The sequence below is a fragment of the Pongo abelii genome, chromosome 14 (genome assembly GCF_028885655.2).
Source record: "Pongo abelii isolate AG06213 chromosome 14, NHGRI_mPonAbe1-v2.0_pri, whole genome shotgun sequence".
Lineage (NCBI taxonomy): Eukaryota > Metazoa > Chordata > Mammalia > Primates > Hominidae > Pongo > Pongo abelii.
The window spans coordinates 51031692-51053061 of record NC_071999.2 but is presented as its reverse complement, the minus strand read 5'-3'; the positions used below and the strand labels follow the sequence as shown (position 1 = coordinate 51053061).

Below are 21370 nucleotides of genomic sequence, written 5' to 3'. Positions count from 1 at the left end.
CGTCTCTACTAAAAATACAACAAATTAGCCGGGTGTGGTGGCAGGCGCCTGTAGTCCCAGCTACTCGGGAGGCTGAGGCAGGAGAATGGCGAGAACTTGGGAGGCAGAGCTTGCAGTGAGCCAAGATTGTGCCACTGCACTCCAGCCTGAGAGACAGCCAGACTCCATCTCAAAAAAATAAAATAAAATAAATAAATAAATAAAAAGCACATTAAGAGAGAAAAAATGTAAATCTTATTGGAAGCCATTGCCCAAAGTCCATAATTAGATTTTTTTTAAAAAAAGGAACAATGACATGATGATAATTACAAGAACATGAAATTTTTATTAAATAAAATCAATGTTTAATCAATTTTCTTTCTAGACAAAATTTTGTTTCCTTTCAAATATCTGATGTACACATGCAATTTTACAGTTAAGCCATGAATATAGTCATTCATTCATCATTGTCTCATCAAATATTTATGGATTATCTTGTATGTTCCAGGCCCCCCCTTTTTTTTTTTTTTTTTTAGCAACTAGAGTTATAGAAAGGAATTTTTAAAAACTCACTGCAAAATAAATGTTTATATTACCTATGTGTGTGGATGGGGACCAGCGCCTGGTAGTGTCCTTTTCATACTCCTTATAGATAAAACTGTCATGGCTCTAGCTACAGATGAGAATGATGTGAACAACTCTTTAATTTTATCAATTTTGCCCCTTAAACTGTAGATTGTTCTCTGGCAGCCGGTAACAGCTGACCTTATTGCGAAGAAAAAACAAGTCCATTTTTTTGTAAATGCATCTGATGTCGACAATGTGAAAGCCCATTTAAATGTGAGCGGAATTCCATGCAGGTAGGCACCGTTCAATACATATTGAGTAGTTATTATAAACACCTACTATGCAGTTGACTAGGGTATGGTATAATTGCTTCCTGGAAAAATAAAATGTATTAACCATGGCAGCATAGAAGTCTCTGACTGGACCAAATAGACTGGTGATAAAGCCTAAGGTCCAGCTCTGTGATCTTGGATAAATGGTTCAACCCCTCATGACCTCCATCCCTTATCTAAAATGCAGGTTAGACTCAGTGATTGGTAAAGCCTGTCATAGTTCCTTTTTCTCTGACGACTCTGTACCCAGACTCAGGGAGCAAAACTGTCATTTGCCTTGGTAGGCTTTTTGATATCTCCTGAAAAAGCAGCTGCGGGAGGGGATTTAGCTTCTGCTAATTCTTCTTCACAAAGACAGTGACCATTTCTGAATGTCTGGCTTTAAAAAGTGTAACAGGTGGTTGGACTCTGCAGAGATCTCGGGTTGGTCTAGCACTGCCCCTTACCACCTATATGACCCTGGGGGAATTATTCACCTCTCTGCTCCCAAGTTTTGTATATTAAGGGTAGAAACAGCACCTACCATGTGGATTAGAAATGATTTCCTTTTCTTAAAAAGTGTATCAGGTACAATTTCTGCTCAGAGTCTAGTCTTCTTCCTATGGAGTCTCCTGTCTAATATCTCCCCTCCATATCCACTGCCCAACTGCCAGTACCTTCCTGGTGGCCTGGCCCTTTGAGACCATGCTCTCTTCTGTGTATCAATGGGTGCCCCCTGGATAATATGCTATATTAATCATTAGTAATATATTATAGAGTATATTATAGGTGTGTATTGTTTTCCAGGAACTGTGCTGAACCTTTCTATTAATTGACATTGTGTCTATTAATCTTTATTTAACCCCGTGAAGTAGATGCAATCCCCATTATATAGATGAAAAAATATCCTTACTTATAAAGGAATTTTTCAGGGTAAATCAGAAAGAACATGGCAGAGTTAGGAGTCGAACTTAGACCTTTCTGATGTCAATGCTGCGGCTTTTATTTATTGGCCTAAATAAAAGTAAAGAACCCTTTATTAGTATGATAGCTAACTTTCAACTTGTCCATCTCAGGTGATAGAATGCCTGAATTCAGTTAAAATATTTGCCTGGTTAACAAATGTGGTGGTCTGAAGAGAACTTGAATGAGATGCCTTTCCTGTACTTCCCTTTTCCTGTTCTATTTCTTTGGCTCTGCAGAACATCTGATGCAGGTCAATGGGGGAAAAATATGAAAAAAAAAAAAAGAAAGAAAAGGCTTTTCTGCTTCTTCTTCCTCTTTAACTGAAAACAGCATAATACAGTGTTAGTCTGGATTGAAGAAAGGTACATTAATCCATATGTTCATATAAAAGACACTGAAGAATCACCATTGAGTAATGTTGGTAATGGTGGGAAAGGGTGGTTTTTATGGAGGTCCTGAAAATATACCTAATAGGAGCTACTTTTTCTCTAGTGCCCATGTGGGCTCTACTGAAAGGTTTGTCAATCAGTTTATCACAATGTGAGATGTCTTACTTTTACCTTGATGAAATGCTTATGAAGTTTCTTAGTGATTTTTTTCTTCATGCTCACCTGCTGTGCCTGCAATGGGCCATGTGGGAAGATCCACTCTCTGCTTGGAAACTAGCTCACTCTCTGTTTCATCACCTAGTGTCTTGCTGGCAAATGTGGAAGATCTTATTCAACAGCAGATTGCCAACGACACAGTCAGCCCCCGAGCCTCCACATCGTACTATGAACAGTATCACTCACTAAATGAAGTAAGCCATCACACAGCTCTTCAAAGCTACCATTTTCATTTAACCAGCACTGCCATTTCAACCAGGGGAATATTCAAGAATCATAATTGGCGGAAGATGGTAAAAAATAAAACACATACACACTTAGGTTAATTAAATGGTGGTCATTCATTTTTTTGGTAGATATCTTCCCTGAGAAGACTGTATCATATTTGGTAAACTGCAAGATGTTTGTCTACAGCTAAGAATATCTCTAACTGCTGGGAGTAACACTTTATGCTATGGAACAACAGAAATTAAAGAATAGGGGCTTTTAATTAAAACTGCCACCAAAAAGTTACCAGTCCAATTAATCATGTCTCTTTGGACCATTACCCTAATTTTACTATTACTAATTACCAGATTAGCTCACTGAATTAAAGGAATATATTCACTTATATGTAATACACTAAAACTAATTGTATTTTATTCCTTAGAAGGAAGCTATTTAAACTAATAATAATAATAATGCCTTTGTTTTAATCTTTAAGAAATTGGATTTTTTTTTCTATCAGTACTTACAGGTTCCACTCCTTCTAGAGAGAACTTGAGTAAGATGTTGATGTGCAGGTGAGACCTCAGCAAGCTTTCACATAATCCACTAAAAGCCATTCCCTGTATTTGTTAGTTGAAAGAATAAATTCGCAGGAGGACTTTCTTTTTTATATGACATTCTCCAAGTAGTAAAAACACCTTGATGCCTTTTTATGAGTATGCAGCTATATTGCCTAATATAACTATTTTTGTCATCTTTGACTAAGTGCCCAGAAATTATTAGGGACCATATCCATATTTTTAAGACATCTAAGACTTAGGTAATGAGAATCAATTTTATATATATAATCTTTAAAAGCATCTGTTCCTTCCCAGTTAATTAATCCAGAAGTCAGTATGTTTCTAGAATGTATGCCTGGTTGATTGAGGGGGTCTTACGATTGCACCTCCGCTTGTTTTTATTTCTCCTACATCTATCCAACTTAGACCACCTCTCTCCAGCATCCCTCAGCAGGACTGCATGAGCAAACTCGATGCAGAGAGGCTTCATTGGTGGGATTTGCAAAATACAGAAGGTGAAACTGTCACTGCTGTGATAAGTTTGGTGGGGAGAGGGGAATGCCACAAACAGAAGTATTTTTAAATATTTGTTAAAACATTTTAATTATTTTGTCCAAAAAAGTTATGTTTTCTTACCATATCGTCAGGAAAGAGTTGGAATGACACAGGAGGAAAAAATAAGCACATGGCTCTATTAATTTGCTAGGGCTGCGGTAATAAAATACCACAGACTGTGTAGCTGAAATCACAGAAATTTATTTTCTCACGATTCTAGAGGCTAGAAGATCAAGGTGTCAGTAGATTTGGTTTCTACTGAGGCCTCTTTCCTCAGCTTGCAGGTAGTTGCCATCTCACAGTGTTCTTCCTCATATGGCCTTTCCTTTCCTTTTTTTTTTTTTTTTTTTTGAGACAATTTCTCTCTGTCACCCAGGCTGGAGTGCGATGGCATGATTTTGGCTCACTGCAACCTGCGCCTCTAGGATTCAAGCAATTCTCCTGCCTCAGCCTCCGGAGTAGCTGGGACTAGAGGCACACACCACCACGCCCAGCTAATTTTTTGTATTTTTAGTAGAGATGGGATTTCACCATGTTGGCCAGGCTGGTCTTGAATTCCTGAGCTCAAGTGATCTGCTCGCCTTGGCCTCCCAAAGTTCTAGGATTACAGGCTTGAGCCACCACGCCCAGCCTCATATGGCCTGTTGTTTGTGCACATGCATCCCTGGTGTCTCTCTCTGTATATCTTAATCTCCTTTTCATATAGGGACACCAGTCAGATTGGATTCGTGCCCACTCTAAGGGCCTCATGTTGACTTGATCATCTATTTAAAAGCCCTATCTCCAAATACAGTCACTTTCTAACTTACTGGGAGTTAGGGATTCAACATATGAATTGGAGAAAGGGGTACAACATTTAGTCCTTAACTATGACATTCTAGAAAATATCTTGTACTTCTCTCTGCACCCCCGCCCCTATTATTTTCTAAGAGGTTCATAGGAACCATAACAATTTTGTTCTCAGAATATTCCTCTAAGTGCTTCTATCCCTTTGATCGGTGGTCTCTTGATCAGCCCTCCCTACAAGATGGCCTGGTGGGCAGCAGATGTTATTTTGTCATTGACTCACACCAGGAGATCTTAAATGATCTGGTGTAGGGAGAAAGAAACAAATGGCCCAAAATTACTTCTTAGAAGAAATGGCGAGAGAAAAGAGTTATTCAAAGCATGTTACATTATTACCCCAGCTTAGTCTGAGAAATGAATAAAGTCTGTCGGTTAAACTGTCTTCATATTACACAGCCTCCCCTGTTAGAGGAAATCTACTGAAGTATCAATGCATAAATTATTTTTCTGTGGTAGCTTTCTCAGATGTATTTATGCCTAGAAGAGTAACACGGGAAATGGAGTTTCAATTAGGAAATTGCTGACGGTTACATTTCTGACACCCCAGACACTGACAGGGTCGGTACTTGGTGGCAGGTGGGCAGGAGCCCTTAATTCTCAGCATGGGGACAACCACTCACACCTACCACTCATGTTGGTTATGCGACCTCAGAGAACCCAAGGATAAATGGTGCTCCAGTTTTTACCAGCTAGGATTGCTATTTGAAATCACCTCTAGAAAAGTTCCCAGAGATAAAGCCAGGGTTTGATTGCTTCCATTTCAGAAGGCAGCAGAGTTTAAGAATGGACCCTGGAAAGTCGGTCCACATTAAAACATAACTCAGTTCAATCCCAGCAATCTCAAACCAGACAATAATTCAATGCTTGCTTTGAAGTGGGTGCTAGCCTAAAGTCAGAATTTTTTTTCTTTTCTTTTTTTTTTGCTTTTTCCTTCCCCTGTTATCTTGACAGAACCTCAAATACAACTGGACTTCCACCCAAGAGAGAGGTCCAGGATCGAACTACTTTTTAGGGGGATAATTGAGTTTGTTTGTTTTTCCTCCAGATTGTCCCCACCTTTGCCTCTCATCATTCTGCCAATCTCACTGTGCTTGCACAGGTCTTTAGTGGGAAACATTTATCCTGTGTAAAGACAGTGCTCAGGGCTCCCTTCATCTTGAAAAGTGCATTTTTAAAAAAGTCTCATATAAAAGTGAATTTTTGAATGAATGATAACGAGAATTTCATACACAGGGGCAGTGACTCAATGTGATGACTTTAAAAATAACTTTCAGGGGCCATAGTTTAAAGATTAACTTTTCCTACCTCGTTATAAGTATCTTAGCACTTTTTCACTCTTTCTCAAAACCTTGACACTTATCAAAACTTTAATTTTATTAATTTCCCTAAACAGCAGAAGAAACACCCTGCCCTAAGTGCTTTAGGTCCTCATGCATTCCACATACAGAGGTTTTCCTTTCTCTGAAGAAGTTGTCTGCTTCCTTTGGTCAGGGAAACGCTTTGAACTTGGCTTCGTGACTAACCTCTGGTTTCCATTTTGCTAGATCTATTCTTGGATAGAATTTATAACTGAGAGGCATCCTGATATGCTTACAAAAATCCACATTGGATCCTCATTTGAGAAGTACCCACTCTATGTTTTAAAGGTATGTTGTGGGGAAAGTTGTTGATCTTTCAACGTGAGGGGAGGGATTAATTCTCCAGTCGTGTTTGTTAAAACTTGAGTTTCTTTCCTTTGAGTTCTGAAAATATTTGCGTTACAAGTGTTCCTCAACTTTAATACCTGGCTATTTAGGGGTTGGTTATTTTTCCCATTAATAGTACAGGCTTGTCCTGGTCTGTATGTCCTAATCTCCTCCCACAAGGACACCAGTCAGTCTGGATTAGTACCCACCCTAAGGGCCTCATGTTAACTTAATCACCTCTTTAAAGGCCCTATCTCCAAATACAGTCTCTAGGGGGTTAAGGCTTCAGTTCTAGATGAACCCCAGTTCTAGAATTAACTCTGTTTCTGTTTATGTGACATTAGATAAGCCATTTAACATTTCCATAAAATGAAGGAAGTGGTGTTTATTTTTTTCAAGTCCTTGCTTTATTTTCTGTTAGTGGACAAACACTAACAGAAAATAAAACAGGAACTTGAAAAATTAAATTAAAAATTAAAAAAAGTGGTGCAGCTTTTTGATGTTAATTTTTAAAAATTGATACATAATAATTGTACATGTTTCTGGGGTACATGTGATATTTTTTTCTCCCTCCCTCCTCACATGTGATGTTTTGATACATGCATACAATGTGTAAATCAGGGTATTTGGGATATCCATCACCTCAAACATTTATCATTTCTTTGTGTTGGGAACATTTTAAGTTCATCTTCTAGCTATTTTGAAATATACAATAAATTATTGTTGATTCTAGTCACCCTACTGTGCTACTACACACTAGAACTTATTCCTTCTATCTATTTTGTACCCACTAATCAATCTCTTTATCCCCCTTTCTCAGCCTCTGATAATCACCATTCTACTCTCTACCTCTATGAGATCAACGTTTTCCACTCCCCATATCAGTGAGAACACGTGGTATTTGTCTTTGCCTGCATAGCTTATTTCACTTAGCATAATGACCTCCAGTTCCAAATGATAGGATTTTATGCCTTTTAATGCCTGAGTAATATTCCATTTGTGTATATGTACCACGTTTTCTTCATCATTCATCTGTTGAAGAACACTTAGGTTGATTCTATATCTTGACTATTGTGAATGGTGCTGTAATAAACATGGGAGTGCAGGTATCTTTTTGATATACTGATTTCCTTTCTTTTGGATACATACCGAATAGTAGGACTGCTGGCTTATATGGTAGTTCCATTTTTAGTTTTTTGAGGAAGCTCCACATTGCTTTTCATAGCGGCCGTACTAATTTACATTCCTACCAACAGTGTGCAAGGGTTCCCCTTTCTCCACGTCCTCTCTAGCATTCGTAATTGCCTGTCTTTTGGATAAAAGCCATTTTAACTGGGATGAGATGACATTGCATTGTGGTTTTAATTCACATTTCCCTGATGATTAGTGATGTTGAGGATTTTTTCATATACCTGTTGGCCATTTGTGTGTCTTCTTTTGAGAAATGTCTGTTCAGATTCCTTTCTCATTTTTAAAATTGGATTATTTGTTTTTTCCTTTTGAATTGTTTGCGTTCCTTATATATTCTGGTTATTAAGTCTCTGTTGGATGGATAGCTTGCACATATTTTCTCTCATTTTTTTCTTTTCACTCTGTTATTTCCTTTGCTGTGTAGAAGCAAATTTTCAGTTTGATGTAATCCCCTTTATCTATTTTTGCTTCTGTTGACTGTGCTTTTGAGACCTTACTCAAAAAATCTTTGCTGAGACCAAAGTCCTGAATTGTTTTCCCAATGTTTTCTTCTAGTAGTTTTATAGTTTTCTGTCTTACATTTAAGTCTAATCTGTTTTCAGTTGATTTTATATATATGGTGAGAGATAGGGATTTAGTTTGAATTTTATGAATAAAATTTTTCCCAATACCATTTATTGACAAGACTGTCCTTTTCCCAATGTATGTTCTTGGTGCCTTTGTTGAAAATGAGTTAACTGTAAATCTGTGGATTTATTTCTGTGTTCTCTATTCTAATCCATTGGTCCATGTGTCTGTTTTTATGCCAATACCATGCTGTTTCAGTACTCCAGCTTTGCTCATTCTGTTCAGCATTACTTTGGATTTTCAAGATCTCTTATGGCTCCATATGAATTTTAGAATTTTTTTTCTCTTTCTATGAAGAGTGTATTGATATTGACAGGGATTACATTGAATCTGTAGATTCCATTGGGTAGTATGGACATTTTAACAATATTAATTCTTTTTTTTTCAAAGCAAATTTTGTTGGTTTATTTATTTATTTATTTATTTTATTTTTTTATTTTATTATTATTATACTTTAAGTTTTAGGGTACATGTGCACAATGTGCAGGTTAGTTACATAAGTATACATGTGCCATGCTGGTGTGCTGCACCCATTAACTCGTCATTTAGCATTAGGTATATCTCCTAATGCTATCCTAAAGCTATCCCTCCCCACCACCCCCCACCCCACAACAGTCCCCAGAGTGTGATGTTCCCCTTCCTGTGTCCATGTGTTCTCATTGTTCAAGTCCCACCTATGAGTGAGAATATGAGGTGTTTGGTTTTTTGTTCTTGCAGTAGTTTACTGAGAATGATGATTTCCAATTTCATCCATGTCCCTACAAAGAACATGAACTCATCATTTTTTATGGCTGCATAGTATTCCATGGTCTATATGTGCCACATTTTCTTAATCCAGTCTATCATTGATGGGCATTTGGGTTGGTTCCAAGTCTTTGTGATTGTGAATAGTGCCACAATAAACATACGTGTGTATGTGTCTTTATAGCAGCATGATTTATAGTCCTTTGGGTATATACCCAGTAATGGGATGGCTGGGTCAAATGGAATTTCTAGTTCTAGATCCCTGAGGAATCGCCACACTGACTTCCACAATGGTTGAACTAGTTTACAGTCCCACCAACAGTGTAAAAGTGTTCCTATTTCTCCACATCCTCTCCAGCACCTGTTGTTTCCTGACTTTTTAATGATTGCCATTCTAACTGGTGTGAGATGGTATTCTCATTGTGGTTTTGATTTGCATTTCTCTGATGGCCAGTGATGGTGAGCATTGTTTCATGTGTTTTTTGGCTGCATAAATGTCTTGAGAAGTGTCTGTTCATGTCCTTCGCCCACTTTTTGATGGGATTTTTTGTTTTTTTCTTGTAAATTTGTTGGAGTTCATTGTAGATTCTGGATATTAGCCCTTTGTCAGATGAGTAGGTTGCGAAAATTTTCCCCCATTTTGTAGGTTGCCTGTTCACTCTGATGGTACTTTCTTTTGCTGTGCAGAAGCTCTTTAGTTTAATTAGATCCAATTTGTCAATTTTGGCTTTTGTTGCCATTGCTTTTGGTGTTTTAGACATGAAGTCCTTGCCCATGCCTATGTCCTGAATGGTAATGCCTAGGTTTTCTTCTAGGGTTTTTATGGTTCTAGGTCTAATGTTTAAGTCTTTAATCCATCTTGAATTAATTTTTGTATAAGGTGTAAGGAAGGGATCCAGTTTCAGCTTTCTACATATGGCCAGCCTGTTTTCCCAGCACCATTTATTAAATAGGGAATCCTTTCCCCATTGCTTGTTTTTCTCAGGTTTGTCAAAGATCAGATAGTTGTAGATATGCGGCGTTATTTCTGAGGGCTCTGTTCTGTTCCATTGATCTATATCTCTGTTTTGGTACCAGTATCATGCTGTTTTGGTTACAAGATTAATTCTTAAGCCCGTGAGCATGAGGTATCTTTTCATTTTTTTGTGTGTTCTCTTCAGTTTCTTTCATCAGTGTTCTATGATCTTAATTGTAGGTCTTTCAATTCTTTGGTTAGATTTATTACAGGTTTTTTTTTTGGTCATTGTAAATGGTATTTCTTTCTTGATTTTTCTTTTAGGTTGTCTGCTATTGTTGTATATAAATGCTACTGATTTTGTGTGTTGATTTTATAACCTGCAATTTACTGAATTTATCAGTTCTAACACAGTTTTTTGGTGGAGGCTAGGTTTTTCTAAATATAAGATCGTGTCATCTACAACCAAGGATAATTTGATTTTTCCCTTCCAATTTGGATGCCTTTTATTTCTTTCTCTTACCTGTTTGCTCTGGTTAGTACTTCCTGGTACAGCTTTTGAAACTAAAGTAAGACCAGGACAACAAATCCCAGCAATGGACAAACAGCAGGACAAAGCTGAAGTCCTTTGCAGTAGGGTTATTATGATGGTTTCTACTCCAATTGCCACCCATTTGGTTATTTATTTTCAGTTGCAAAATGTTATGCAAGAGAAGTTGATTAACCTACCTTGGATTGGATGTCTTCTCTCTTGAATAAATTGACCTTAGTAAAGGTCAGTGAACATAGCCACAGCCAGTTGTTTTCAGAACTAGGAAACAACTCTATAGTTCTGTTTTCTACCTCCCTCTCTTAAAAAAAATTTTTTAAAAGCTCTGGAAAATAATGTAGTCACTAAAAATGTACATTTAATTTAGTAAGATATAATTTATGCACAGTATCCCAATATTATCTAAATTGTGATAGGTGAGCCTCTTCAGTCATTCAAAGATAAGACTTTGGGTTAGGACTTCTCAATTTTTATCTGTCGTTTACAAGAACTTACAGTGCAGACTCAAGGCAGACATATGAAATGTTGGGTCCCCTTGGTCATTGAGTTGGTCAATCAGATTGGATCCATATATCATGGCATATCCACCCATGACATTTGCTTTCAGCCATGTTGTGTGTAGTCCTTGGAACATGCTTATCTGGAACCTGTACATGTTGAAAAATCATGCATTCTGGATGGTTTGGTCCTACTCTTACTTGATCAAGGATGTGCAGATAATGTGAGTCTCCGGGATTTTGCCAACTTTTCGGTGTCAGACCCCGTGCCAAGAAACTTGGCCCAGGACTTAGAAAGGCCAAGTAAATTAACTAATCCAGACAACTTAAGATTTTCTTTGCATTGAGTAGAATAAGCTAGGTAGTTCTCTTTGACTATACAATTTGACAATTAGTGGCCAATGCCATTGGGCTTTCTCACTTACTATCTTGTTAAATATTGCTAGCTCCAAGTTAGGAAAAAACCTCCTAGAGTGGTTCAAATGACAATCTAAATATCTAACTCTTTCGTTTTTCTTATTTTGGAATTGCAAGTCTACATATTTGTTTGACTTTACAACAGTCTTCTCCCTTCCCTCTATACCAGTGGTCCTCAACCCCTGGACTGCAGACAGGTACTAGTCCATGGCCTGTTAGGAACGAGGCCACACAACTGGAGATGAATAGCCAGAGAGCAAGCATTACTGCCTGAGCAATGCTTCCTGTCAGATCAGCGGCAGCGTTAGATTCTCGTAGGAGCACAAATCCTATTGTGAACCGCGCATGCAAAGGATTTAGGTTGCACGCTCCTTATGAGAATCTAATGCCTGATGATCTGAGGTGGAACAGTTTTATCCCCAAACCATCCCCACCGCTGATTCCACCCCACCTCTGCCCCATCCATGGAAAAATTGTCTTCCATGAAACTGGTCCCTGGTGCCAAAAAGGTTGGGGACCACTGCTCTATGCCCTAAACTATGTTGTAGCTGACTTTTAAAGGCAAATACATATGATTAATTTTGGAGTTGTTCTTGATAATTCTTCTAAAGACATCAAAGGCTATCATTGAGAAAAGGTTGACAATTCTTATTCCAGAGTTAGCAGCTTGTATTAGCCCACCATACTGGGAAAAAAGCCTCTGTCCCTGGATTTGCTGGTAAGTTCATGAGAAGTTAGATGTGTGCTTCTTTTTGTGTGAAATAAAGAAATAATCCACACCAAAAAAAAAAAAAAAATGCACTCAGAGGAAAATCTTGAGGGAGTTTCTGCTCCTGGTGTGTCTCCACACCTCCCGGGGAAGATTGCCGTCCAACTCACACCCATTTACCTCTAAATGAAGCATGAAGATACAGCCCAAATCATTAGTTCTCTGGTCTCTTCTTCTAAACTTCCACGTGCAGCTCTGACATGACTGCATAATTGTGGGAGGATAAAAACAGTTTTAAATCAGAGTCCTGGCTTCAAACTTCAGTTTCAATTCACACCAGCTTTGCTACCTTAACTAGTGTCACTTAATATCACCAGTGTTTAAATTTCCCTTGAGAATTTTCAAAGAAATGCAGAACAATGCATATCTCAGAGATTTGCTGAAACTATTAACTATAAGCACTATATAAATGAAAGTTATTATCCTGAAGCTTATTGTTATTGTTTTTGCTACTTTTGGGGTTTCTTTGAGCAGGTTTCTGGAAAAGAACAAACAGCCAAAAATGCCATATGGATTGACTGTGGAATCCACGCCAGAGAATGGATCTCTCCTGCTTTCTGCTTGTGGTTCATAGGCCATGTAAGTATTCACATTCTCTTAACCATATTTCTCAACATGGTGCCCAAGATCACCTGTGTCAGACTCAACTGGGCTATTTATTAAAATGCATTTTCCTAGGTCACATCATGAAGCTTGGGAATCTACAATTTTCACAAGTTTCCCAGGTGACTTTTATGCATTAGTAAGTTGAAGAACATGACTTCAAGCATTTAAATCACCCAAAACATTTTTGGTCTTTTCTACATTTCTGCCCGGAGCTAAACAGTGGAAAATGATTAATAAATAGCATATTGATTATAATATGTTTACTAAGTAGAGGAAAGGACTGAAGGAATTATCTAAGTTGGGGCCCAATTAATTTATTTCTCTTTTGGTTTTAATTATCCAGACATCTTTTGCCACTTTTGCCCTAGGAAATTGAACATAAAGCACAACATTACAGAGGTGAAACAGAATATGTTTTCTCATATGTCATAATAGGGAATTTTGTCCCTGAAGAAGGGTTTTGCATCAAAAAAGCCATATATAAGACAAATTGTATGTTGGAAAAGTAAAAGATACAACGACTATTAACCTCCCTGATAAATGAAAACAGTAAAAATTATGCTTCAAATCCTATAAAATGGGCATATATGTTCTCTACACTGATTTCTACAAAGAATCATAGCCACTGGAAAAATAACTCAAAATATGTGTCTTTCTGATAATGATTTTTGCAGTCTTTGCATTCACAGATACATAGTAACAGAACAAATGAGTTAGGAAATTAAGATATTGGCACTTATTAAGTACATCAAGATAAAACTGTTTCTGCCTTTGCTGGACCTTGACAAATGCAACATCCCTATTTGCCTTCATTCACTGTGAATCTTCTATCCTCCATTCCCCATGGATGGGAGCTGCAACCTCCCTGAGTCTACTGGAAATTCCCAAACACCATTGGTATTACCTTGGCCAAATAAGGATGATTCCAACTGATCAGACCCTTAACATATCCCAGTCACATCATTATCTGGAACCTTCCCCAAGTTGAGTAGTTTGGTTATTTTAGGTAGTGAAGGGAGCATCAGTTAATAAAGAGAGAAAGGTCCAAAGTAGGGGAGTAAGAACATTTATTTTCCATTCTATCACTGAACATGAGAAGGGCCAAGAAGAAACCTCCATTCATATTGACTCTAATTTATATCGGTGAGGTTGTCCCTAATGACTGCCCTTCTCACCGTGACACCTCTGCCCTCCTATTAGACATCCTACCCTTTACCCAAGCTGCTTGCTGAATCTTAGTAAGATTAAATTATTTAATCCACAAATATTTATAAATTGCCTATGATGTTTCAGATCCTGGAAATACAAGAATGAACAAAATATAGCCCAAGGATCTTATAGCTGAGTATTTTGCTCCAACAATGTGAACCTGATTTGTGTAGCCCAAAGAAACATAATCAATAAGGTCTTTTTAAATGGACATTTAAACTCCATTCTTGCCTGCCTAAAACTAATTCAGATCATCTGACTCTCTTAGTGCTTCAAAGCATGGGGGAAGGAAAGTAAAATAAAATATTTACCTTTCAACAATTGTGAAGGTAGGTTTTATATTCAAAAACTAAAGCACCCAAAGGCAAATTAAAATCTTAGCTTTTAAGTCTCTCACTCTTTTCTACAACTCAATAAGGATTTCAAAAATCTTATAGTCTAGTCTCAGTGGAAATCCACTACACTACACTTTGAGAAGCCTGAAGCCAGTCATTTCTTTCTAAGCTTCTAATTCATGTACTCTCGGGAGGCAAATTTAGATCCTTCTCTTTCTGCAAAGGCAGAGCTGACACCAATTTGTGCATGACTGCATCACCAAGCCAAAATCCAGCACAGGGCTGGCACATTGTAGGACCCAGTGAATATGTGTTAACCATCACAACTTGCCAAGTACTTTTTCTGCCAAATGGCTTTTCTCACTGCTAACCTCCTGCCAAACCTCTGCCCTAGAAAACTCTCATCTAATTGCACACAAAGTTAGAGCTCTACAACCTCAGGGCCTTCACAGAATTCTCTCTGCCCCTCCTCACCACAGCTGACACATGACCTAAGGACACTGCTCCCTGGTGGCTCCTTCAAGTAGAGGGACTGCTCTTTCTTTCACATCACCATGTGCTGAGAGGCCTGGTGGAGTGGATCAGCATTCTCTTCTCCTGACACTACCAATGATCCTTCTCTTCTCAGAAACTTACACAATCTGGTTGCACTCTTATTTTATTGCTATCATGCACTGACCTTCAGATAATTTCCTGGTACCCGGTTCATGATTCTTTATTCTCCTCCAACTCTTGCCATCATTCTGAGTGAATTCAAAGTTCATGTGTGAGAGTCACCTAACAACGTATCTTCACAGTTCCTTGTTCTCTGTTCTACTAAACCTCATCTCAACTCCTCTTTAGCAGATTTCTCCTGTAGCCATCCTCTGGATCCAGAAGTAATGTTTTGCTGATCCTTAGACCCAGAATGTGGCCATGGACAGCAACAAGGAAGGTTAGAAGAAGCCATCTAGCAATGTAACTTCTTAATTTCCTGTCTTCTCTCATTTCTCACCCCTACTATGACTGCTTTTTTTTCAACCTTAGTAGATTTCTAGTTCCTACACAGATCTACATCATTTTAATTTATCAGTCCCTTTCCAGGAACACTTTCTTCACTAATTGGTTCCATCACAAATTCACCCGAACCCTCAATTTCTTGCTCCCTTGACCTGCTCTTCTGGAGTTCCAACCCCAAACACTCCACAGAATTAACCATCCTTTTTCTGAGCCACCTTGTACATCTTGCCATTGTTTATTATCATACTTATATTAATAGCATTGAATTGCTGCTTTTCGCTTTCCAACTTATCACTTCTATTAGCTTTCTGAAGGCAGAGACCAGCTCTAAAGTAATTTTTTTGTTCCCCATAACCTGGTATATTGTTTGGTCAACATAATTGGTGCTCAATATCCTCTTGTGGAATTTGAAATTTAAATTAATGTTGAAGGTTTAGGCTGACATACAATTTTGGGTTCCAGAGAGTATCTAAACAGTACCTACTGTTGGGATACTTTATTGTCATTGGCTACAGTTCAAACTATACATACATATATAGAGATTGGAGTAAAAACTGAGATGGATAGCTCTCTGATATATTTGTAATGGTAATGAAAATGACATTTTGTTTTAAAATTTTCCCTTCATGTGTCTTATATATTTTTTTTAGCAACCCCATTAACTGACCTATATGTCGTTATGTACTAATTTACTATCTGTCAAATGGTCATTGGTTAATTCCTAGGCAGGAATTGTTGTTGTTGTTGTTGTTGTTTAGGGCCACATTAAAGGCAAAGCTTGAGTGCACCCCAGGCAAAGTAAGAGGAAGAGCTGAGTAATCATTGACCACAGGCCAGCTGATGGGAATCAATCCCACCCTCTCATCACTCACTCAGTCTTACACTCTTCTCCATTCTCCTCTATTCTCATCTTCTTTTTCTTTTATACAGAGGCTTCTCAATTTATGGTGGGGTTATGTCTCAATAAACCCAATAAACAATCACAACTGAAAATATTCTAAGTAAAAAATGCATTTAATATACCTAATCTACCGAATACTGAATATCATAGCCTAACCTTCCTTAAATGTGCTCAGAACACTTACGTTAGCCTACAGTAGGGCAAAATCATCTAATACAAAGCCTAATTTATAATAAATTGCTGAATATCCATATCATTTATTAAATACTGCACTAAAACTGAAAAATGGAATGGTGGCACGGGTATGGTTTCTACTGAATATGCATTGCTTTTGCGCTATTGTAAAGTCAAAAAATCATAAGTGAAATCATTGTATATTGCAGACCATCTCTAGTAGGACAGGATTTCAATTATGTTACTTGCCATGTTGGTAAATCGTACCTTCAACAAATATTTATTTGTTGTCAGGCAAAATTTCTTCAGTCACTTTGAAAAACAATGTGGAAGTTCCTCAAAAGATTAGTATAGAGTTACCATATGACCCAGCAGTTCTACTCCTAGGTGTATACCCAAGACAAGTGAACACATATGTTGACAAATGATTATAGCAATATTATTCATTATAGTCAAAAAGTGGAAACAACTCAAATTTCCATCAACTTATGAGCAGAAAAACAAAATGCAGCATATTCATGCAATGAAATATCAATCAGCAATAAAAAGGAATGAAGTACTGATTCATGCTACAACATAGTTGAATCCTGAAAATACTATGCTAAGTAAAAGAAACCAGACACAAAATGCCACATACATTATTCCATTTATATGAAATGTCCAGAATGGGCAAATCCACAGAGACAGAAAGTTCGTTAGTGATTGTCAGAGGCTTGGGGAAGTGGCAGGAGGGAAAGGGGAGTGAGTTATAATGGGCATAGGCATGGGGATTTTTTATGATGAAATGTTCCAAAAATCAGATATTAGTGATGGTTGCAAAACTCTATGAATACACCAAAAACCACTGAATTTCACACTTTAAAATGGTGAATTTCTGGAATGTAAAGTATATCTCAATAAGCTGTTAAAGAAAAAATGGGCACCCCTTCCTTCGGGATTATAGCTATAGCCACACTTGAAGGTGTGGCTTGGCACACAGCACAGACTGTATCTCAGCCCTCACTCACTCCTTCTGTCTGGAGTCCTACCTATTAGATAAAGAAACAGGTAACATTGTTCTGGGCCTAACATTGGTCATCCCTCAGAGCATAACTTTTTGTAGAAAGATTCCCATCCAACCAGAGGTAAAGGTAGGAAGGAAATTTTAAAAGTGAAGCAGAAAGAGAAGCTCATCATGCTGCATCTATTAAAAGTTTGGCCCATGTTATAGAAATGAAAATGAGAAATGCTTTATTATTTGCTTTATTATTTTGAAAGGAACAGGCTCTCCTAATATTTTTCTAATGATGAATGCTACCTTATTACTGAAAAGTGATGCTAACATAAATTTATAAATTCGTAGCATAAAAATGTATTTAACTGGTTGCTCGACTATTTAAAACGTGGCTTCCCTGGAAACCATCATTCTCAGCAAACTAACCCAAGAGCAGAAAACCAAACACCGCATGTTCTCACTCGTAAGTGGGAGTTGAACAATGAGAACACATGGACACAGGGAGGGGAACATCACACACCAGGGCCTGTCGGGGGTGGGGGGCTAGGGGAGGGAGAGCATTAGGAGAAATACCTAATGTAGATGACGGGTTGATGGGTGAAGCAAACCACCATGGCACGTGTATAACTATGTAACAAACCTGCATGTTCTGCACATGTATCCCAGAACTTAAGTATAATTAAAAAACAAACAAACAAACAAAAAACATGGCTTCCTTCATTCTACAAATTTTGCTTCCTTTTCATTAACCTTTTATTTCTGACCTACAGTAGATTTTAAAATAACTTTTTTCTTTTCTTTCTCTCCAATTTCATAAGTATTTATTCATGGCAAAGATTTTTAATGTGACTCTTGTGATTGTTCTAGGGAAATATGAATATAATATTTTAAACGTTTAAAGGGAAAATAGTAAAGTTTATAAAAGGCTTGTTTTTATTTTGTCAATAATGAAAAAGACATTTCTTAACAATGTCATGAGTATACTTTACGGCAACAAACAATTATAAACCAAATTAAATATTTAATGTAATTAAATGTGAATTAAATTAAAATATAGCAATGTTGCCACAAATTAAGGTTTTGAACCAAAAGCTTTGTCCTAGGTGAAATGATTTGACCAGCTAAAATTTGTCTTTGTAGTTCTCCTGCCTGTACATTTTGTCATTTTGGGGTAAATTTCTCAGCCACCAAATTTGGATGCCATTGGATCACATTGCAATATGTGCTGCTAAGCTGGATGACTCTAAAGTAGAGAGGAACAAGTTTGAGATGATGTCTGTTAGGAATTCATAGCCAGTACCTAGGAAAAGCTACCCTAATTCTAAAGCTAGATGACCAGAGCCTTGGGAAACACACTCAATTCTAGCAAAACTTGAGCTCCACAAGTTCTAAGGACAATGTAGCAAATATCATGTAATCACATCTGGGGATAAAACATGGTAGGTAGTTTAAGCTCTGATGAACATGAATTACAGAAAAAGGAGCTAAACTAAATCTAGGTTTTTGTTTCCTTAAATCTTCTTAGTGGGCTCTATGGCTTTAATAAAGAGTTAATTTTATTTCTTAAGGAAAATTTAGAAAGTTTATGGTTCGATTGTCTGCCTTCATTAACTAGGAAGACTGTACCACTTGTAAGGCATTTATCACCACTTCATAGCACACTAAGTTCAGTTCTTTTGAGGAATTAGCACTCTTTCTGAAAGTTAAATCTGCAAATCTGAACATGCCAAATGACAAATTAAAAAAAAAAAAAAAAAGAAACACACTAAGTTTAGAAGAACTTAAAACAGATCTAATTAAATATACTTGGTTTAATTTGCAGATAACTCAATTCTATGGGATAATAGGGGAATATACCAATCTCCTGAGGCTTGTGGATTTCTATGTTATGCCGGTGGTTAATGTGGATGGTTATGACTACTCATGGAAAAAGGTAGGAGAAAAGGCAAAGAAGACAAATCATGTTCTCCTTGGGGATATAGGATATACAGGTTGAATTATTCATAGAATTCTGGATCTAGGCACAGTGGCTTTATCATTAAATTTTTTTAACTTTTATTGTGGAAAATGTCAAATATATATATAAGTGCACATAATTGTGTAGTAAACTTCTATCTACCCATCACAGAGCTTCAACAATAATTAACTCATGACCAGTCTTGTTTCATCTGTATTCTCTCTACCCACTTCTATCTTACTCATTTTATTTTGAAGTAAATCCTAGGTACCATATCACTTCATCAATAAATATTTCAGTATGCATTTCTAAAAAAAAGAACTCTGAAAAAAATAATTATAGTATAATTATACCTTAAAAACTAGCTGTTTCTGAATACCATAAAGTATTGCCAGTATTTTCAATTGTATAACAACTTTTTTTTTTTTTTTTTTGAGGTGGTGTCTCGCTCTGTCCCCCAGCCTGGAGTGCAGTGGCTCACTGCAACCTCCACCTCCTGAGTTCAAGAGATTTTTCTGCCTCAGCCTCCTGAGCTGCTGGGACTACAGGTGCCTGCCACCATGCCCGGCTAAGCTTTTTGTATTTTTAGTAGAGACGGGGTTTCACCATATTGGCCAGGCTGGTCTCAAACTCCTGACCTTGTGATGCACCTGCCTCTGCCTCCCAAAGTGCTGGGATTACAGGCATGAGCCACCTCACCCAGCCTCCTAACTTTTTAAAAAGTATGTTTCTTTGATTCTGGATCCAAATAAGGCTCTTACATTATGATTGGTTTATGTGTCTTTTAATTCTATTTTAATCCATGAACTCCCATTCCATCTTTTGCTCTTTCTCTCTCTTTTTTTCCTTGCAATTTATTTGTCAAAGAAAAGAGTTTCCCATTATCAGGATTTGCTAATTGCATTACCATCTTGTAGTTTAACATACTCTTCTGTGTGTATTTTCTGGTCAATCAACATGGTGATTTATGTAAAATTACTCAAGCAATATGAAATACTCTGCTTTCTAATTTAAAGAGGGGCACATAGAAACATAACTAGGTATATATAAATTTAGAAAAACCTACTTGAGTAGCACATATAAATACTAAGAGGAATAAGATTAGTTGGTGTGATTGGAAACATATGGAATTACACATGAATTATTTCACGTAGGAGGTAATTTATGCAGAAGATATGGAAATGGCACAGGAGATTGAGGAAAAAGTCATCTCTGGTGAGAGGAATACTGTAACTGAAAATTTTGTAGGTGGAGGTGGGCAAATGCCAAACTAAGTACATGAGAATTACCTAGCATAATGCCTAACACAAATTTGGTGTCCAATAAATGGTCATACCTGTAAACTGATAATAAAGTATATTCACACCTTAACCTGAATCACAGTGGAATTCAGTCACCCTTTAGATTTCCAGCTTCCCAACTGTTCTTTGTATCATTACCCTATTATTAATTTCTGCAGTTTGAGAGCTGGATATCCCCAGGGCCTACTGTTGCCACGGAACCACAGGCCTGGGAGTGGTAACAGGCTGGAAGGCTTGGCAGAGGGTTGGTGAGAGTAGGAGAAAAGGGTGCTATATCATCCCAAACTCAGAACTTAAATGAAGTATGTGCAACTCTTTTTTTTTGAGACGGAGTCTTGCTCTGTTGCCCAGGCTGGAGTGCAGTGGCAAGATCTCGGCTCACTGCAAGCTCCGCCTCCCAGGTTCACGCCATTCTCTTGCCTCAGCCTCCCAGTAGCTGGGACTACAGGCACCCGCCACCACGCCTGGCTAATTTTTTTGTATTTTTAGTAGAGATGGGTTTTCACCGTGTTAGCCAGAATGGTCTCGATCTCCTGACCTTGTGATCCGCCTGCCTTGGCCTCCCAAAGTGCTAGGATTACAGGCGTGAGCCACCGTGCCCGGCCTGTGCAACTCTTTACATGACCAAACTTTCCCAGTTTGCCCCAAGAACCCAATAGGGAATTTGCTTTATATTTAAAAACCAGAGTCAAATCAGCACAATTGAAAAAGTCACCAGATTAGAGGTGTCTTCACATCTCCACCTTTTCTAGCTTTGAAAGAGGAGTGGTAAATTCAACCTAAAGAGAGCATTTTAACTTATGACTCAGTGTTGAGACACAAAGTTATTTTGCTTTTCTTCGAAGGAGCTCAGAATGACCCTG

The 21370-nt window shown here is 37.7% G+C and overlaps 1 protein-coding gene and 1 long non-coding RNA gene across 5 annotated transcripts in view; one reads left to right on the top strand and one right to left on the bottom strand.

Moving 5' to 3' along the window:
• Positions 1–21370, bottom strand: part of LOC134759890 (uncharacterized) — a 106555-nt gene that overhangs the window by 72933 nt on the left and 12252 nt on the right. The gene's annotated exons all lie outside the window — the stretch shown is intronic.
• CPB2 (carboxypeptidase B2) overlaps positions 1–21370 on the top strand; it is a 52994-nt gene that overhangs the window by 20133 nt on the left and 11491 nt on the right. Inside the window, exons 3-7 of the mRNA XM_002824247.4 lie at positions 715–839; positions 2514–2622; positions 6141–6242; positions 12506–12610; positions 19072–19182. Coding sequence (XP_002824293.2) covers positions 715–839; positions 2514–2622; positions 6141–6242; positions 12506–12610; positions 19072–19182 — 552 coding nt within the window. The remainder of the gene's footprint in view (positions 1–714; positions 840–2513; positions 2623–6140; positions 6243–12505; positions 12611–19071; positions 19183–21370) is intronic.